Source organism: Ricinus communis, chromosome 5, assembly GCF_019578655.1.
Source record: "Ricinus communis isolate WT05 ecotype wild-type chromosome 5, ASM1957865v1, whole genome shotgun sequence".
NCBI classification, from domain to species: Eukaryota; Viridiplantae; Streptophyta; class Magnoliopsida; order Malpighiales; family Euphorbiaceae; genus Ricinus; species Ricinus communis.
In genome coordinates this window covers 23,636,457-23,657,578 of record NC_063260.1, presented here as the reverse complement: position 1 = coordinate 23,657,578, position 21,122 = coordinate 23,636,457, and the positions used below count along the sequence as shown (strand labels likewise).

At 33.2% G+C, this 21,122-nt stretch overlaps 2 protein-coding genes, 1 long non-coding RNA gene and 1 pseudogene across 4 annotated transcripts; 2 read left to right on the top strand and 2 right to left on the bottom strand.

Moving 5' to 3' along the window:
• Window positions 1–11,888: 11,888 nt before the first annotated feature.
• On the bottom strand, window positions 11,889–13,127 carry LOC125368576. Its single transcript, XR_007216085.1, has 2 exons — window positions 12,982–13,127; window positions 11,889–12,811 (listed from the first exon to the last, which is right to left on the bottom strand). It is a non-coding gene; the product is annotated as an uncharacterized LOC125368576 (long non-coding RNA).
• A 344-nt stretch (window positions 13,128–13,471) lies between these two features.
• LOC8271479 lies at window positions 13,472–14,881 on the bottom strand (annotated as a pseudogene).
• A 2,048-nt stretch (window positions 14,882–16,929) lies between these two features.
• Window positions 16,930–19,059, top strand: LOC8271477 (UPF0481 protein At3g47200). 2 transcript variants are annotated; one of them, XM_002509496.3, is made up of 2 exons: window positions 16,930–17,158; window positions 17,345–19,059. In XM_002509496.3, the coding sequence occupies exon 2, from the start codon at window positions 17,370–17,372 to the stop codon at window positions 18,663–18,665; it is 1,296 nt and encodes a 431-aa protein (XP_002509542.2). In that variant the 5' UTR covers window positions 16,930–17,158; window positions 17,345–17,369; the 3' UTR covers window positions 18,666–19,059. The 2 variants fall into 2 exon arrangements, with proteins under 2 accessions (XP_002509542.2, XP_025011951.2); XM_025156183.2 differs by having other exon boundaries at window positions 17,340–19,059.
• Window positions 19,060–20,099: 1,040 nt separating this feature from the next.
• Window positions 20,100–20,800, top strand: LOC8271476 (calcium-binding protein CML38). The gene has a single exon (XM_002509495.4). The coding sequence runs from the start codon at window positions 20,240–20,242 to the stop codon at window positions 20,663–20,665; it is 426 nt and encodes a 141-aa protein (XP_002509541.1). The 5' UTR covers window positions 20,100–20,239; the 3' UTR covers window positions 20,666–20,800.
• The last annotated feature ends 322 nt before the right edge of the window (window positions 20,801–21,122 follow it).

Sequence of the window (21,122 nt, the reverse complement as noted above, 5' to 3'; positions counted from 1 at the left end):
ACAGGATGAACCTTTCAGTATAACATATGCAGTAAACTATGCTTTGACTAATAGTCATCATTCTTTACAGTTTAGAGATAAAGATCAGATAGAAATAGAACAGTTATTTGAAAATATTAGTACTAAAAAGAGATTATTAAAAGGGATAGGATTAAATTCTATAACAGATTCAAGAAAAGATAAGAAACCTTTATATATGAGTAAAACTATAGAAGCATCTACTAGTAAAAGATTTGAATCTAGAGAAATTCCTATAGAAGAAACAGATAAAATATTTAATAAGCCAATTGGGATAAAACCTGATAAAATAGAAGAATATAAAAAGTTAGAAAATCAAGTAGAAAAATTAAGAAAAGAAGTAACAGCTATTAATGATAAGTTGTAGTGTGGCCTTGTTAGAGATTTCCGCCAGAACAAGTCACACCTCTCGAAAATTTTGGTATCAGAGCCCTAGAAGGAAATTAGTTTTTAGACAATGGCAGAAAATATAGAAAATTGTTTTAATAACAGAAATAGAATTAATCATCATTATTTAGAAACAAGAGACAGTTTAAGAGTTAATAATGGAAATTCATTAACTTTAAATAGAAAAATAGATATAATTAGACAGATACATTTAAATACCTTAGATTTAAATGAATTAAGTGAATATGAAAAAGAATTTTGTAGAAATCATATAATTAGAACAATTTGGGAACAGAATAAAAAATCTTACTCAGCACAGTTTTATTAAAAATGCAAGACATATTAAGAAGTTTGATAGAAGAAGATAGTAAAGAGAAAAGAATTCAGATAGTAAAGGAATATCAAACTTTACCCGATGAGCAGAGTTTAAGACCTATAGTACAAAAACCAGGAGTATCAGATTACCCAGGAATACCATATAAAGATAAAGTTATACAAATACCAAAAAACTTTGGAACAGGAAAATATCTTTTAGGAGCAAATCCAGAAATAAGAAGTTCAAATTCAGGAATAGGAAATGCTATTCAGGTAGTTCAAGCAGTCCAGAATAATCAGACAGAGATTTTAAGTTACATAGTAACTAATCAGTTAAAAACAAATAATATATTTGAACAGCACTTTAGTAAAACTTTATTAACTAGAGTTAGTGAGCAATTAGAACAAAATAGAGTTAACATAAATAATACTATAAAAGAAACTCAGAAGGAAGAAGATTTAAGTTGGAAAAACTTAACTCAGGAAATAAACAGAGTAATAAATATACTTAATGAACAGAACAGTACTCAACAAAAAAGTTTTGAAAAAACTAATAAGTTAGAAGAACAGTTAAATAAGATAGAAAATTTAGAAGGAAAATTAGAAAAAGCTACTTCTAAAATAGAAGAAGCCATTAAAGAAATAAAGGCTATTTCAGAACAACTATGAGTGAAGATAAAGAAAGAATATCAGAAAAAGTTGAAAGACTTTTAAAAGAGTTTACAGAATTAAAAGAAATAGTTTTAAAACAAGAAAGGTACTTTATAAACTTAGAAAGAATAGGTTTTGAAAACAGTATAAATTCAGAATTAGAATATGGGAAAGCAGAACCTCATCCTAGTTATTCTACATGGAATAGAAAACAAACAGAGAGTCATCCGTGTTATCAAACATTAGGAGGACCATTTCCACATTTGTATCACACACAAAATCCACAGTTAAACAATATAACAGATATGTTAGCATGATAATAGATTGTACTTGTTATAAAAAGAAGAAAAACAAGAGAAAAAGAACTTTCGGAAAAGAAAGAAAGAAAAAGAATTGGAAGATCGGTTAAAAGATTTACAAGATAAAATGAAACAGTTAGAAGAACCAGAAGTTCAACCTTCAAAAGATAAAGAAAAACACTCTCAATGTTTAACAATAGAAGATTTAGATAGATATTTCAAGAATTTATCTCCAGAAGATAGAGAAGAAAGAAAATACAGAAGATTCAGATTTCTTTAGAATGAATTCCGATATGGAATCAGTAATTACAGAACTAAGAGATTTAATATCTCAGATGAGAATTATAGATCAAGAAGAAGAACACCAGGTAAAGAAAATAGAAATAGATAAAAATGAAATTATATATGAATATGATACAGATGAAGAAAATGAAGAAAGAGAGTATCCAATAAAAGAAGAAGAAGGAGAAACTTCTAATAAAAGAAAAAGAAGAGATTTTAATTATAATATAGATGAATACATGAGGCAACAAGGATATAGCCAAAAGCCAGATAGAGAATGGAAGAGATCTGATAGAAAAGAATCAGCTTTTACTCCAAAAGTTCTACCATCTACAGATATGTTAAAATTAGATTGTGCAAAGAATAAAGAGCAATTAATACTAGATTGGATTAATAGGACAGGGTTAACAACAGAATTAGACGGAGATATTCGGGAAGTTAGCAATGATAGAATATTTGCGTTTCTTACAGTATAAAACTTCAGGGATAGTATTTGAATTTTTTATAGAATTTATGGATAATCAACAGAAAAACAGTTTTCCAATAATAGAGATAGCTAGAATAAATATTGAACAAAGAAAAACAGATTCAACAACATTAAATAGAGAATTGTTAAAATTAATGACAAAAGAATTAATGCAGCAATTTATAGGAATATCAGACTCAACAGAATCAGCAAATAAGATTTTAGAAGAAGCAAAATGGAAGTTAAATAACATACAGTTATGTGATTTGTGTTATTTTCATGAGTTTGTATGTCAATATGAGAAATATTATTACGATCTCATGATTCGGATTATGATGCATACATAGAATTGTTTATCAATAAGATTCCTTATCCAGTGAATGTTATAATAAAGGAAAAGTATCAAGCTGGTATAAGAGAGAACTCAACTCCAAAAACCTTGGGGGGGGTTATAAGAATTGTAGATCAGTATATAGCAGAACAATGTTTACAACAGACTATGAAAAAACAGACTTATAGCAGCGCAGTTAAATGTTGCAATAAGTATGAAAATATAGTTCCACTAACCTTTGGTTGCGGAGATGAAAGAAAGCAATTTAAGAAAAATAGAGCGGTATAAGAAATTTCCTAAATGGAAAAGAGAAGGTTTTATAAACCTTGGAAGCAGAAATATAGGAATAAGTACTTTCAGAAGAAGCAGACTAGAAAACAGAAGTATTGTCCGAAAGGAAAAAAGACATGTAAGTGTTGGTTATGCCAAGAAGAAGGACATTATGCCAATAATTGTCCTAGAAAACAACAACAGTCAAAAGAAAAAGTCAGAATGTTAGAATTACTCAGTGAGTATGAGTTAGAACCCATAGAAGACATGAATCCAGAAATTTCAGAAGTCTATGAGCTTCTAGAAACATCCTCAGAAGAGTCTTCATCAGATGAATCAGATCTATAAGTTTATAGGCTGGAAAACAGATTCTGCAAGAGCAGATAAGCTCCCACAGGCTTTGAAAGCATAAGAAAGTTGAGGGACCAAATTGTAATAAGGAAAAGTTCAGGGGTCAAATGTCGACATTGAAAGGAATGGAAGTCGGGGAAGGAAGAGGGAGTGAGAGAGAGAGAGAGAGAGCCAAGAAGAAGGAGGAGGCTGCGGTGGCGTGCGTCGTCGGAGGCGGCTTTGGAAGTGTCTTGAGTTGGGGCAAATGGCACCAATGACGGCGAGGAGGAAGATGGTAGAAGCTTCTTTCGCCGTCGGTGGTCGGCCGATCTTGGTGCCGATCGACTCCTCTCGGCCCTCGGCTTTGTTTTGGCGGTGTCGACAGTGGTGGCCGGAATCGAGATTCACGGTGGAGAGAGAAAGTGGAGGCAGCCCGCGTTTTTAGGCTTTTCCGAGCTCCGGCCGGAGGATGGACGATCGGAGGACATATCCCGACTCTCCTCATCTCAAGCTTCGCGATGACACTGATTTCGTGGCGATCGGGCTTCGTTTGTGAATCGACGGTCAAGATCGTCCGCAAATCTCTCCCGGATGATCGGGTGTCGGATCGGAAAATCGGGCGAGGGATCGTCATCGGTAGCGTCGTTGTGAGTCCGATGGTGTGTTCGGATCGTCGATCGGACTCCGGAAGCGAGTCGGCCGGCGATCGAGCGTCTCGGTAATTTTCTTTGGCCCGTTAATTTTAGAAATTCTTGGTTTAATTGTGTCTATTGGATTATATTGTGTATTTGATGATATTGTGAGTCAAAAAATATTGTCTGCCGCCTTGTATTTTGTCTTTGTGTGGCGAGGTCGGAAATATTGAAGTTTGGGGACCCGACTCCTGTTGTTTTAATTGTTGGTTATTTGGAGTGTTTTCCTGGCAGGTCCTGGACCCGTTTTTACGGGGATTAATGTTCGTGTTGTAGGGGAGGTTCTGCCGGATTTTCGGTAGAATTCTCCCGAGTCGAGATTCTTAGACAGTCAGTCCTAGGAGTCTAGACCTAGGATTAATGATCGATTGTCTCAGCGTATTGATAAATTATTTTCCGTGACTAGATTGATCTGTCTGTTCGGCTCGCTCCAACCGAGGCACCGGAGCAGAGCTAGGAGGTCGCCAATCCTGTGAGTTAAAGTCATTTAATCATTGCACTATTGCTAAGTCTGATCTTAATATGCTATTTTGGAAGTTTATGTTTAACATGGTTATTAATATCTCAACGTAAATAATTTTACTGGATTATTAATTATTGAAGATAATATGAATATTATTATTAGTAATGTTATAATAATATCAAATATTATTAGTTTTCCACATGAGTTGCATGATGTCTTACTTTAAAATTGTTAATCGTTATTTTGATATAGTTGAATGACTTCTTTAGACAATAATATTTATTAAATGTGGTGATTGCGATTTGGGAAATGTGGCTTGTAGAACATGCCACTTTGATGGGTTACATCGGACAATGATCATGGATATAAGGTTATTATGGATTTGTCGCGATCGAGCTTGCTCTCCGGGGTCGAGTTCGATTGATTCGCCGGAGTTAAGGTCCCCGATCGAGCAATGCTCTTTGGTAGCTTATTTGGAATTCAAGTGTTCAGTCGGAGGTAAGGACCCCGATCGAGCTTGCTCTCCGGGGCGCCAGACTGTTGGATTAAGAGAGCCGAAAGGCTATTAGAATTGGGGTTAGGGTTCTCTTGAGCCACTCGTCCCGTAAAAGTAAAAATATATTTTTATTTATTCATTTAGTTATTTATTATGGTATGATTATAATATGGATTGTATTTACGTGCATGGTTGATATTTTGATTCGAATGATTAATATTTTATGTGAAGGAAATAGTAGGGTATGATTATAGTATGGTTTGATATAACGATTTGAATAATCTATATTTTCCGAGAAGAAGCAATAGTCCCTAGATTATTTGATTTTAACTCACTCGAGACCGATACCATTTTTTCGGATTCGTGGTAGTCCTCTCATGACTCTTATTCAAACTCCTTCATCATCGGGTGAAGTATTTGATTTGGTATGTAAAATGGTAAATCTTAGATTCTCCGCAGTAGTAATAGTAGATGTATCAGTTGTAAATTTTCTGAGCTTCGGGTCTCGCCTAGTATTTTCTGGTAGACCGAAGTAATTTTGTAAAGTGTAACTATTAAGATAATTTATGGTTTAATAATATTAATTTGAGATAAGATTTGTTTAAATCAGTGAGTGTCGGGGCTTACTACGGGTTTCGGTGGCCTTAAGCCTACCCATTCCCTAGTGCCGGTCACGGGCCCACGGGTGGGGTCGTGACAGATAGTCATACAACAGGTGAGTAAATGACTAGCTTTCATAAAAATAAAATTTTTTAAAATAGTAACAATTAAATAATTATAACAGTAGTATAATATGCAAACAAATGACTAATTTTTATAAATATAAAAAATTTATAATTTTAATATAATTATTTTTTATATAATTTAAAAAAAATTAAAACGGTACAATTTAAAAAAAAACGTAAAAGAAGCGGAGACAAAAATCACCGCATTATACAGTCTAGTTAGTTATGAATTTCATAATATAGTTTTATAATTGATATTTGACAAATTAATAATTTTATTCAACATTAATTTTTAAGATTGACTTTATTTTACATTAAATATTAGTTATATTATTATTTAAAAGATTAAAAAAATTTAATAATAGTCAATAGATTTTAATTTTTTATTATTTATTATAAAACACAATATTAAAAAATAAAAATAATATTTATATATCTTCTTTTCTAATAATTATCGTTTTTATAATAAATCTACTTTTCAAATTATGAATAGATTATATTATATGAACATTAAATATATATTTAATAAATTTATAGTTTATTGATGATGAACCTATTATTATTTAACTTGTATTAATTTATCTTTTGTATAGGTGGCATATTCATTACTTACAAAATGTATATTCATCTACTATTAGTGTTAGATTCATTAAACATAAATTTTAGGTTCATTATTTATAAAGTGTATATTTATCTGTTATTAGTTTAGGTTCATTAAACGTAAATTTCAAGTATATTACTTTTAAAGTGTATATTCATTTATTATTAATGTTAGATTTATCAAACATAAATTTTTAGGTTCATTACCTATAAAATGTATATTTATCTACTATTAGTTTCAGCTTCATTAAACATTAACTTCAGATTTATTAATTGTAAAGTGTATTTTCATATGTTATTAGTTCAAGTTCATTAAACATAAACATCAGGTTTATTAAATATAAATCTCATGTTCATTATTTATAAAGTGTATATTCATCTATTATTAGTGTTAGATTTATTAAACATGACTTTTAGATTCATTACAGTGTATATTCATATGTTATTAGTGCTAAGTTCATTAAATATAAACTGTGTATTCATTAATTTTTAATGATGAACCTATCTTAACATATGAATTTCTAGACTATCTATAAATCTCAGGTATACATATGATGAACCAAATAATTTACAACATATGAATCTAAAAGTCATTTTATAAATTTAAATTACAATGGTGATGTACGGAATTAAACTAAAAAAATAACAAAAATGATAAAAATAAAATTATTTACATTTTTAGAAATATAAAATTACTTTTCTTTATGTTTATTTTGAATTATATTGATTAAAATTCTTTTAGTTTTAATATATAGTATTTTCATACTAGCGTATTATTAATATACTAAAATATAAAAATTGAAAAAATATAATAATAAAATTACTAGTAGTATTTAATATAAAAGGAAAAGTTGGAATATAGTAAAAGAGTTATTTTAGAATATAATAATTTAATGTGTCTTGCACTAAATTTAAATTTATGGTGTTAGTTTGTTTATGCCATTTAATTAATTAGACATTTAATCATAGGAATGAGGTCATGGCCTCTCCAAAATCTTTTTAATTATATAGTTTCAGATTATTTTTAAAATACCACTTATTAGTCCCCCTATAAATTTTATATTTATGGTTGCACCGCTGTGATTTAAATTATCCTGTTAGTTATTTAATTTGAATTCTCATATTATTGTATTTTAACTACTTTTATTCATATCCTCTTTAATGTCATATGGCGTCACATGCTACAACCTCGGTCCTTCCAAAGTAAAACCGAGGGATCCATACGTTACAGAGGGCTGAAGGAAACATAAGTTACACAGCGTAGTGTAGTAATAGTTAGATAACACACTGCATCATCTGAGAAGGAAAAAGAAAAACCCAATACATGAATCTGAAGTGGGAAGATAGATCGAGCAAAAGAAATTATCCAAACATAATTTTATTTTATTACCAGAATGCGAAAAGAATATAAGCCGAAAAGCAAGAATAAGAACAAGAACAAGAACAAAAACGGAGAATGCCACTTATTGATGGAAACATACATAACAGTCTTACATGCCATGCCAGTCTTCTTTGCTTTTTATCTCTCGCCAAAATTACGTCACAGACATATAGCCTCAAAATTGCACTATGTGAAATCCTAAAACTCTCAAAATTGACTAGAGCAATCGCCATAACTCATGCATATGCTCATGTTATACATATTTACTAAAATGCCTCAACATGAATATACTAAGACAGTCACCAGTCCAAATGGTAAACCAAGTTAAACAGCCAGTTTCTGAGAAGAACTTGTAGAATTATACTATCTTCTAGAAGAATCTACATATTCTAGAAGCATTTCCTCCATTCTGTTACAACGACATCATTCCCTGCACATCATTCCATTCTATGATTCTCTGACATTTTTTGTTATTCTTTCATCCTTTATTCGCTAAAAGATATTTTCTCTTTCTTTCTTAGATAGCAAGTGAACTTTGTGTATATATAGATATCATTGTAAAGCTTTTCCTTGTTTTTTTTACCTCTAAATTGTTCATAGTATCAGAGCACCAAGATCAGTGCCTGAATAACTTTTTCTTTGCTATCATGGTCGATAGTGATAACCCAACTAATAGAACCGAATGGAGATCCTTTTCTCCTTCAAGGTTCCGATAATCCCTGGTATGGTTCGGTAACAGCACCATTAACAGGAATTAATTTTCTTACATGGAGCGGATCGATGAAGATTGCTTTGGGAGCAAAAATGAAGGCCGGGATTTGTTAATGGGAAGATTCCTATCCCCGATGAAGAAAGTCTTGAATTTGAAACTTGGACCAGAGTTAACTACATGGTAACCTCCTGGATCTTAAACTCCATTTCTAAAGAGATAGTTGATGGTTTTCTCTATACAACTACTGCAAAGGAGCTATGGGATGAGATAGCATAGCGCTATGGAGAAAGTAATGGGCCTCTCCTATATCAACTTCAAAGAGAAATTTCCTGCCTACAAGGAAATGAATCACTACTTACTACACCAGGGCTTAAACGCCTATGGGATGAATTTGCCTGTTTATTGCCCTTGCCAGCTTGTTCTTGTGGTGCATCAAAGGCTGTATCTGATCTGCACTCCATGAATAGGCTGATGCAATTTCTGATGGGTTTAAATGATTGCTATAATAATACCAAGAATAAGATCTTGGTCATGGAACCTCTTCCCTCTGTTAATCGTGCATACTCTATGATGCTTAGTGTGGAAAAGCAGAAGGAGGTTCACATCAATTTCAATGAGCATATAGAAGGAACTGGTTTGATGGTTAAGACTCAAGGAAGTTTTCAAGAAAAACCTTTCTTTTCCAAGGTTCTTAGCAAGAAGGATAAAGAAAAACAACAGTGTGAGCATTGCAAACAGAAGTGTCACTTAAAGGAATCTTGTTTCAAACTTCATGGCTATCCAGATTGGTTCAAAGAGCTAAAAGACCAACAAAAGAAAGGAACACTGAAGGCTACAGCTAACATGGTTGATAGTCCTTTAGACTATGATTCTGAAGGAAAGGAGGAAGGAAAGAAGAACAAGCAAGATGACATTGCAAGTCTGGTTCAACAAGAAATTCAAAGGCTGATGAAAGGGAAAGTACTCACAGAAGGTAATTTCATGAATCTTGCTATGATGGATGGCTATACAGGTAAAGATTCTCAACTAAAATTTGCTTTAAGTATTGCTTCAAGTACTGCTAATTTATCTGAAACTGGTGCCTGGATATTGGATACTGGAGCCACTAATCACATGATTGGAACTAAATTTTTTTTTAAACATCTTAAACCACCACATAGACCTACCCCTATTTTCTTACCTGATGGCACTATCAGGTATATTTATAGTATTGGAAACATAAACCTGGAAAACAAAATTACTTTGAATGATGTTCTTTACATACCAAGTTTTAAATTCAATCTCATCTCTGTTCATAAACTTGCTAAGACTGCTCAGCTTGAATGTATCTTTACACCCACTAATTGCACTTTGCAGGACCTTCAAACTAAAACTATACTGGCCACAGGAAAAGCTCTAGGAAGCCTCTACATCCTGGATACTCTTAGTTTTAAGAATTCAAAGTGTAATGTTTCAAAGTTATTTTTAAATTCTGAAAGAAACGTTCTACCTTATACTGCAGTCATCAATAAAAAAATTTCTCCTTCAAAACATGTTTTATGGCATAATCGTTTTGGACATTGTCCTATAAGTGTTTTGCAGCATGATGAATTTTTCCATAACTTAAAATTAAAAGATCTTCTTGGATGTGAAATTTGTCATAAATCAAAGCAACATCGTTTACCTTTTCAGATCAGTCAAACTACCACTAAAGAACCTTTCAGTCTCATTCACTTAGACATTTGGGGTCCTTACAAGCTTCAATCTATAGAGGGAGCAAGATATGTTCTTACTATTGTAGATGATTTTTCCAGAGCCACATGGACTTTTCTTATGGCTAATAAAACTCTTACCACCTCCATATTCTCTCATTTCATCAATATGATTCAAAATCAACATGAAAAGGTTATTAAAACTGTTCGTAGTGACAATGGAACTGAGTTCACTAACTCTGAATTTCAAAAACTCCTAACTGAAAGAAGTATAAATCATCAAAAATCCTGTCCCTATACTCCACAACAAAATGGAGTTGTGGAGAGAAAACATAAACATCTGCTACAAGTAGCTAGGGCCTTAATGTTACAATCTTGTTTACCAAAAAAATTCGGGGTAGCTCAATACTTATGGCAACCCACATCATAAACGAACACCATCTTCCATTTTACAATGGAAAACTCCATATGAACAGTACATAAAACTACCCCTAACTATACAGATTTTAAAACTTTTGGTTGTCTGTGTTTTATGACAAATACTCATCCAAATAGAGACAAATTTGAACAAAGAGCTTACAAATGTGTTTTCATTGGCCATAGTCATGGTCAGAAAGGTTACAAAGTTTATAACTTAGAAAATCACAAAATCTATGTTTCAAGGCATGTAAAATTTTATGAATCTATTTTTCCTTTTTCTGAAACTAAGAGTATCCATGATGAGAATCCTCTTCCTATTGCTATAGATGAAAGCCCTGATTTCCCTTCTCCTGATATTCAAACACCAACTGAAAATAACTTAGAGCAAACACTTGAACCCCAAAATTCTCCCACTTCTTCTGATCACACTCAAAATCCCATAGTCATCACTACACCAAAGACCTACCAAACAAAGTACCGGAATCAAAAGCAAGCCTTCATGGCTAAAAGACTATGTCACCAACCTCACCACCGTACAACTCTCAACACTCAAATTAAAATAAAGAATTTGACTCAATACACACCTAACACTTTTCCTTTTTCACAAACCACAAACCTATCACAACAATATGCATCCTTTTTGGAAAATGTATCTAATATGCAGGAACCAGTTTCATATAAACAAGCCTGTACTGATCAATCTTGGAGATTAGCTAGAACTACAAGCTTTAGAGAAAAATGGCACTTAAGATTTGGTGGAATTACCAACTGATAAGAAGGCTATCGGTTGTAAATGGGTTTTCAAGCTCAAACTGAAGCCAGATGGTACTGTGGATAGACACAAAGCCAGGCTAGTGGCAAAGGGTTTTCACCAATTGGAAGGAATTGATTATTTTGAAAGCTTCTCACCAGTAGCAAAGATTGTTACTGTCAGAATCTTTATTGCCATTGCCACTGCAAAGTCTTGGCCTATTCACCAACTAGACATAAACAATGCTTTTCTGCATGGTTTTCTTGAAGAAGAAGTCTACATGACACTCCCAGAAGGATACTCTCAAGCCAAAGAGAATACAGTCTGCAAGTTAAAAAGGTCCCTATATGGTCTGAAACAAGCATCAAGGCAATGGAATGCTAAATTCTGTGATAAAGTGAAGGTTGCTGGTTTCAGACAGTCAACATTTGACAATTGCTTGTTCATCAAACAAACTTCAGACATCTTCACAGTTCTGATTATTTATGTTGATGACATTCTGATAACTGGAACTTCAGAATCTGATATTGCTTTTATGAAAAGATACCTGGATAAACAGTTCACCATTAAAGATCTTGGTCATGCCAAATACTTTCTGGGGCTTGAAATAGCAAGAGGCTCTCAAGGAACTGTGATAAATCAAAGAAAATATTTGCTAGACATTCTTTCAGATGTTGGTCTACTGGGTGCAAAGCCTGCTACTACTCCCTTGCCCAAAGGTCTAAAGTTACATTCTGCTTCTGGTCCTCTTTTGTCAGAACCAGAAAAGTACAAGAGGCGTATTAGAAAATTACTCTATTTAAACATCAGTAGGCCAGATATAACCTACTCTGTCCAGCAACTTAGTCAATTTGTTAACTCACCATGTGAAACACATTAGGCTGCAGCTCTTCATCTTCTCAAATACCTTAAAGGTAGTCCTTCCCTTGGTCTCCTCTATTCCAACAACAATAACCTGCAGTTACAAGCATTCAGTGATGCAGATTGGACATCCTGCATGGATTCTAGGAGGTCCTTAACTGGCTTCTGCATTTTCCTTGGTCCTTCACTCATTAGCTGGAAAACCAAGAAGAAAACCACAGTATCAAGATCTTCTGCAGAAGCAGAATACAGAAGCCTTACAGCAACTGTTTGTGAGCTACAATGGATCTCATATGTTCTTAAAGATTTTAACATCAATGTCCACACTCCCATCCCACTCTGGTGTGACAACAGAGCAGCTCTCCATATAACAGCCAACCCAGTTTTTCACGAGAGAACCAAACATCTGGACATCGATTGCCACTTAGTCAGAAATCAGTATAAGCAAGGCTTTGTTTATCCCACACATATTCCTTCTCAACAACAACCAGCAGACATCTTCACAAAATCTCTGGCAGCTCCTCAGTTCAAACACTTATTGCTCAAGTTGGGATTGTTTGATCTCCACCAATCTCCAACTTGAAGGGGGGATGTAGAATTATACTATCTTCTAGAAGACTCTGCATATTCTAGAAGCATTTCCTCCATTCTGTTACAACGGCATCATTCCCTGCACATCATTCCATTCTATGATTCTCTGACATTTTCTGTTATTCTTTCATCCTTTATTCGCTATACAAATGGTGGTAGCAAAAATATTTTTTTCTTTCTTTCTTAGATAGCAAGTGAACTTTGTGTATATATAGATACCATTGTAAAGCTTTTCCTTATTTTTTTTACCTCTAAATTGTTCAGAACTAATAGCACCCAAATGTTTGAGATGCAATGCAGCTAACAACCCTTGCCAGGTTTCTCCAGGTGCAGCTGCCATTTGAAAGTCGATGAGTTTTTTTTGTTTCCTGTAGTAATCTTCCAACGCCTTACCCCCGAGCAAGAAAACGTAATCCAATAAGAAACTTTCAAGTTCCATAAACTCCTCCATGAAACAACAACTTGTGAACATGAATTTTTACCAGAGAATGATAAGTGATAGAGCTAATATTCAACAAAATGAAAAAAAGAAAAGAAAAAGAAATGAAGCGGCGTCTCCTCAATATCGCATACCAAGAAAAAGTAACAGAGAACTAAGGGACAACTTGCACAAGGATGGGGAAATGTTAACGAAAAGTCGTTAAGTTGAAGACTGAAAATCCATAACTCATAGAAAACATAGGCAACATGTAACAAAACATTGGCACAGTTAAAGTATGCATTAAAGGTGAAAATTACATCAACTATAGGAAGCATAAAGAATCATTATCAAGCATCTTATAACAAGAATACTCGGAACAATCTGAGAATAACATATCCATGTTATACTCCCCGGCATAAGTGTACATATCAAGAAGAATAAATATAGTACCCGTTCGCATATATGCGAACTTCTCTTCCAGCGGTTCTAGCACGATGTGAAGATGTAGAGTTTTTAACAGTAATAAGATCCTTCTTCACCAAGTTCTCTTCAGTACATTTAAAATTTACAATTAGATCAATATCAGCAATTTGATCAAGAATTTCCTGCAAGAAATCCAGGCATGTAAATAACACTAGGACAATTCAATTTATGAGATTTTGGCACCATTCCGTTTCTACTGATCAATATATGAAATTATAATGGAAAAAATGCAAATAATCAATTATAAAAATATGACACATACAGCTTGAATCCTTGTTCGAGGAATACCATCCAAGATGAAGCCTTTTTCACCTCAACAATAACCTTCTTCAAACCTTTTGGACAACAACCCAAAAATCACTTTCTCTGGAACTAACTTTCCTTCATTCACAGCATTTGCAATCTATATTTTCCAAATATAAAGGAAAATAAATCAGGCCTTGTTTGGGACAAAACACGTGCAAGAGTTCAATTCAACTGAAATCTTACAAAATCATGTCACTTTTGACATGAATTCGTTTACTTTAAAATCGTTGTTTTTTTCCTTTAATAATTATTTTCTTTTTAAGTTTTTAAAGAACTGAATTCTAGCTATTGCAATATTTCCAAACACTATATTAAGTAAATGGAATGTAATTGAGACATCCAAAAGCATTCAACATTACTTCGGATTAATTCTTGTACAAAACTTTAACTAGAACACAAAAGTTTAATAAAAACTCACCTGTTTATAAAGAGAAGAACTAGGGTTTAGCTCTTGTCGAAGAAGCGTGCCCATAGAAATATGAGGAACTTCTAGAAGCTTCGATAGTTTTTCTGCATAAACATGTTTTTAACTCCTGGTCTCCTATTAACACCCACTGCACTCCTCTTCCCCAATTAGCTGCCGAGTCCAAACACGGCTCCGGGTGCCGTGAATGGCGGTCTTGATGATCATAGCCTTCTTCTGCTTCTGAGTAGTAATCTTCGTAATCATATTGGATCGCTGCCGCCGATCCGTAGGCACGGCTGGTTAAGATTTGCCGGAGGCTGCTAAGATATGGCGGCGGTGTTGCGGCGGCGACTAATCCTAGTCGCCTCAGCCCTGCCATGGTGACGGCGAATCAAGAAATTGCTAGCTCAAAAAAAAGGAGGGTTTCTGGTGGAGAGGTTTTAACATGCGTGATCAGAAAATGACACTGGTTAGTTCTATATTTACGGTTATACCACTCTCGGAGCTTTACATTTTTTCCAGGTGTCTGGTCGTTGGTGGCTGAATAAAAAGATTCAAAATCTACGTGAATAGCATTATACTTTGATTGGTTGCTTATTCATTGACATTGTAGGTTCGTATCTATATGATTAGAGCTCCTTCAGATAACCAAAAAGTCGTCCATAAAACGTGGGTGGTTGATCGGTTTAAAATATGACACGTGGATTTTAAAGCTTTTTGTCAAAATTTTCTTTTTCAAGTATCTCTGTCTACCACACGATTTACAGGAAGACTGCGTAGTATTTGTATGACGTGGCTAACTAACAATCCTGAAGCTGGAGGAATTTAGCTAATAGCTACAGTATACTATTAGATGCTTTTAGGTTTGTATTAAATCAAGGTGGTCCAATGAACAAACGCCACGTTTACCTTTTCTGGAACCATCGGGCTGTGAAATTAGGAATGAGACTGGATAGGTTAAAGCATCTTTATATATATTAAATTTTTTACTTTAAAAAAATTATATTATAAAATAATATCTAAATATAATTTTTATTTTTAAAATATAAAATAAAGAATTAATTTAATTTTTTATATATAAAAAGCCAAACTTCATTCCCTATTCTATTTTTAATAAATATACTATAAATTTTTATATATTTTATTTAATTAATATTTGAAATTTTTATTTTTCTATTGATAAAAATAAAAAAAATAAAAGTAAATTCGATTAATGTTTATAGAGATAAAAATAAGATAAAAAATATAATATAAAGTGTGTATTGAATTTAGATAAAATATTTTACTCTTTATATTTAAATATTTTTAAAATATTCTTTATTATAAATATACTTTTTAAAATTAAGAGCACTATTGGAATACTCTTATGCTAAATAAAAGATACTAAATAAAATTTATTTAAAATATAATTAATCTAATATGTTTCAAACTCATTTAAAAATGTAACTTTATTATTTATATCCATTTTAAATTTATTAGTAGCATTTGCATATTATTCAAATTCGCTCAAATCTTATTATATTTTATATTTTATGAATATTAATGGAGTAATCAAGAATCTACCTCTTAAGAATCTATTTATATAAATAAATTTTGGTAACAAAACGAAAATCCTCTTAATAATTTGATTTAAATGCATAAACTTTAAAAATTTAAAATTTAAAAATTCAATTCAAAATTTAAGTAACAAAACAGACATTTTGTGATTTCATAAGTTTTATTTATTTAGCAGATGATCATATTGATAATCGTCTCATATCCACAGTGCTATATAGATCGAAAATTATAATATTATTTTCAATCTAGATTCACATAAAAAATATTTTGTGTGGATATAACTTATCTAGAAAAGAGTATCAAATACACTAATCCATATCTATTTACTACCACTATTCATTTCCCTCTTCCTTCATTCTTTTTTTTTTTATTTAATTTTTTCAATGTCAGTTGATCTTTGTTTTCTTGCAAGGAAGAATCATGAGATGCTAGCCCAAGATGGTCAAATTGAGGGCGCATACCCAAGAGTTAAAATTATATCTCATCCTGAAAAATTGAGAGTCAGCAACTAGTTGTACTGAGTTAAGTATTTTTAGCAGACGAAAATTAACTTTATGGACAATGGCCTCACGTTCTGTGGTTGTAATTAATATCCATTTGCTATATTGCCCACTTTCTTCTTTCATTCTTCTGTTTTTTTTTTTTAAACCTAATTTTTCAATGTCAATTAAACTCCATTTTTTATTAAGGAAGAATCATAAGCTGCTCGTCGGAAGTTCTTGAGTTGAGAGCGTATACTCAAGAGTCAAAATCATATAGAGTCATGAAAAATTGACCTTCAGTTACAAGCTGTGCTAGATTGCATAATTTAGCTGGCGGAAATCAATTGTACAGACAATAATGACACAAATTATAAATCTCACTTTTATTGGTATTTCTTATTTCCGTCTAAAATCGGATAATATAGCCATTATTTAGAACAAGTTTAGGAAGGTCTCCTGTTTTATCGAGTAATTGATGGAAAAAAAAAAAAAAAAGATGCCTAAACCAACTGATATAGCAAGAATAAAGTAGAAACCCAACACTCAAGCAACCTTTGATGCACTGTTAAAGGCACTGATGGGCTTATTTAGGTTTTCTAAATCTATGATTGCCACTTTCATATAATGGCCTCCAGAAATATTGAGATGACCACTCCTCCCCTCTGCTTGGAATCAGAACTCCTTTTTCTCTTTTTTCCCCTTCCAGTTGGCAATTTTCCGCGCTGTGTCTAGAGTACCTAATTAACAGCGCTCAGCAACTGACCATACACGGTAAGCAATTCTGTGGCTTGGAATTTTTAAATTAACAAATCACAATTTCATTATCAACAAACTACCTTCGCTGCAGGTATTATGCATTATGCAATCAGACGTTCTCTGTCAGAAATGAAATGCTGTTTTCGTGCATTGTTTTGCAATTGCATGTAGCTTATCCATTTTTTTCTCTTTCTAGCGCAGGAAGAGATTTTACAGAGGCATTGTCATGGCATTGAACGGAAGAGATGGTGCGGCAATTCCTGTAGAAGAAGTGGCTATTGAAATAGAAGAATTGGCAACTTCCTTAGAAAGAATAATGTCAGATGACCTATACATGTCTCCCAAGTGTTGCATCTTCAAAACACCTAAAATACTCTCCAGGCATAACGAAAAAGCTTATATCCCCAATGCATTTTCCATTGGCCCGTTGCACCATTCGAACCAAAATCTTAAACGTACCGAGAAAATCAAATACAAATATTTGCGAGGCCTCATCAATCGATCAGAAAATCCAAAGAAAAAGCTAAGGGAATTCATCGAAGCTATCCAGAGGATTGAGAGCGAGGCTCGTGAGTGTTATGCTGGACTTGTAAAGTACAACCCAGATGAATTTGTGAAAATGTTAGTAGTTGATGGTTGCTTCCTCATTGAACTCTTCCGGAAAGATAGCAAATTGGTGCCGCGGGACGAAGATGATCCTGTTTTCACCATGTCTTGTATCTTTCAGTTTCTATATCATGACTTGATTTTGCTAGAAAATCAAATACCTTGGCTGGTCCTTGATTGTTTGTTTGAGATGACAAAAGAAGACAACGGTAAAAGCGAGCCTCTGGTTCAACTTGCTATTGAATTCTTCGCTAATATGTTCTCATCGGCGCCATCTCCTGTATATGATCCCAATCTGCTGGCAAAAAGCAAGCACATCCTTGACCTTCTGAGAAACTGGTTGATCGCGCCAATTTATCCAACGCAGAGCAATGAAGTTTCAGAATGGCAACCATTCCCTTCTGCTACTGAAATCAAAGAATCTGGAATCCTATTCAAGAAACACGAAGACGCTAAAAGCATTCTCGATATCAGGTTTGACAAGGGTATCCTTGAAATACCAAACCTGCTAATTCAAGAAACAACAGAAACTATCTTCAGGAACCTTATCAGCTTCGAGCAATGCTCGCGGGAATATCCTCCCATAGTCACTTGCTATGCGATTCTTCTTGATAATCTCATCAACACTGTAAAAGATGTCAACATACTTTGCAGCAGTGATATCATAGATAACTGGCTGAATCCAGAAGATGCAACCCAATTCTTCAATAAGCTCTATCTGGACGCTTATGTGAAAATTTTCTACTATCTTAACCTCTGTAAGGAAGTGAATGCCTATCGCAAACGCAGGTGGCCTAGATGGCGAGCAGCTTACATGCACAACTATTTTGGCACTCCATGGGTAATTGCTTCTCAGATAGTTGCTGCAATTGTTTTGATTCTTACTTTCTTGCAGACCCTGTTTTCCATCATTTAACGATAGTCCTTCCAATTTTCTTCTATGCATCAGTTTTATTGATTGATAAATAAAATTGCGCGTTAATGTATATGAGCTTTTGTCTGAATTTCCTAGAAATTTTATCATGGTATCATGAAATCAATTGAAACTTTTCTTTCTATTATTTTTTTCAAAAAAAGTAAACTTGGATCTGTTGACCCATATTTCTTTTAATTTCTAGATGACAGCGGCATAAGTCTTATTAAATTCAATTCGACATATTATATTAGACAATCTAATGAACCGAGCATTTTTTTTTTTTTTTATCTTTTGAGAATCCGACCACATCTTTGTTAAACTTAAATTTATTTAGAGCATTAATTGAACGCCAGGAAAGGAATTTCGGCATAGCTGCTGATATTTGAACCTCATCTCTTCCAGTTATATAATATATTGCTTCCTTCCCATTGTGATCCATATTTTTCTCAAATTGATGACCAATTATAATTAATTTTTCATTTCAATGACAATTCATCCTTCGAAAACTTCTTATATATACACAAACACGTGTGTGCATATATATATATATATATATATATATATAATTCTTGTGTGTGATGCAGCACATACATGCTCTCTTACGCATATTATCTATATAAATCAATCCAGAATTAATAATAATTATATATAGCATGAGTTTGCAACGAGGGCTGTAATTCTATTTGTTTATCTTCCTCAATTTGAACAGCCGGCTATTACTCCAACGAGTTTCATGCACAAACTGCATTAATTGGCATATTAAAATAAATTCAAAGTTGCTTTTATGCATTCAAAAAATTATGTGGGGGCAAACCCAAACCCAAACTCAAACAAAACTAATTAATTTGAGTTGAGGAATCCAAATGGGTTCACTAACTTTAAGTTAAAGATGTTTTTTACTCCGGTGGTAATCTTTAATTACAAATTTTTTGTAACAATACAAGTAAAAACTCAGATAGAAAGAGTTAATTAATGGATAAATTATAGGGTGTTGTAGTTAAGATATTTTTTCAATATCCTTACTTGAATAAAAATTAAAATGTAAATAAAAATAAATTATATATTAAAATATTTTATATAAATTTGATTATTTTCTTAAATAAAAATATATAAATTTGATCTGTATATACAGGTCTCCACCATACTTTTTGGATCGGTGGTTGTGGAAACTTCGACGGCTGCAGAAAATCTTTTTTAAGTCGGTTTTGTTAAAGCTGCACCATTATTCGTCTTCAGATCATTCCAATGTCAAGGGTCATTTCTTTGTTGATTCCTTTCATTCTGTTAATTTTCTGCATTCCCCATCCATGACGTAAAAGTCTTCAGTCTTCCCTCTTATTTACGAAATTGCCTCTCTGTTTCACTTCGTTGGTCAAGTTACGACACGCGGCTTCTCTTTTTCTTTTTCTTTCTTTTATTTCTTCTCTGTTTGTCTATATACATACGCCTGTCTCCATAATTTAGCCCAGCAACTACCAAAACCCGACTCTTCTTTCTTCATAAATCTTTTTTATATATATACTACCTACTTATTCATAAGGGAAACTCACATATATTTCCTTCGTTGCACAACAATGGTGAACAAAAATGAACAATATGAGCGTGTCTTTAATCACTTTGATGAGAATGGAGATGGGAGGTTATCACCGAGTGAGATACAGCAATGTGTTAGGGCGATAGGCGGAGAGCTCTCTCTTGCTGAAGCGGAGGCAGCTGTTGAGTATACAGATTCTGACGGAGACGGGTTGCTTGGTTTTGAGGATTTTGTTAGGTTTCTCGAAGGAGGTGAAGAAGAAGAGAAAGCGAACGACTTGAAAGAGGCCTTTAAGATGTATGAAATGGAAGAAACTGGGTGTATTACTCCTAGGAGTCTGAAGAGGATGCTTAGCAGATTAGGTCAGTCTTCCACTCTTGATCAATGCAAGACTATGATTGCTCAGTTTGATCTTAATGGTGATGGTGTACTCAATTTTGATGAGTTTAAGGTTATGATGTTATGAGGAGGAGGAGGCTATTCATACAGCCTTACCCTGACATGACATTTATTGATTCATTTGTTGTACATATGATTATTTATTCATCATTTAGTCATTCAGATTGCAATAACAAATATGCCTCTGGCATTTTGATCGGTATCTATGTTTCTTCTCTATTTTATTATATCTGTGTTTTACATTAGGCAGAAGGGGGGCCTGGTCAAATGGTTCTAAATAAGACTACTAAAACCCTGTTGACCGTCTGAATAGATATATAATTATTTGTGCACGTGCAAATACATACTTATGAAACATATTTGTCTATTTCATCTTATATATCTACAGTCACATGATGAGATTCACCAGCAGTTAACAAACTAATTACATCGACATGCGTGTATAAACTTGACTAATATATCCTAAAATTCAGTGAACATAGATAATATGGGACTTTTGCTGGCAAGTAAGAGAACTCATTTGT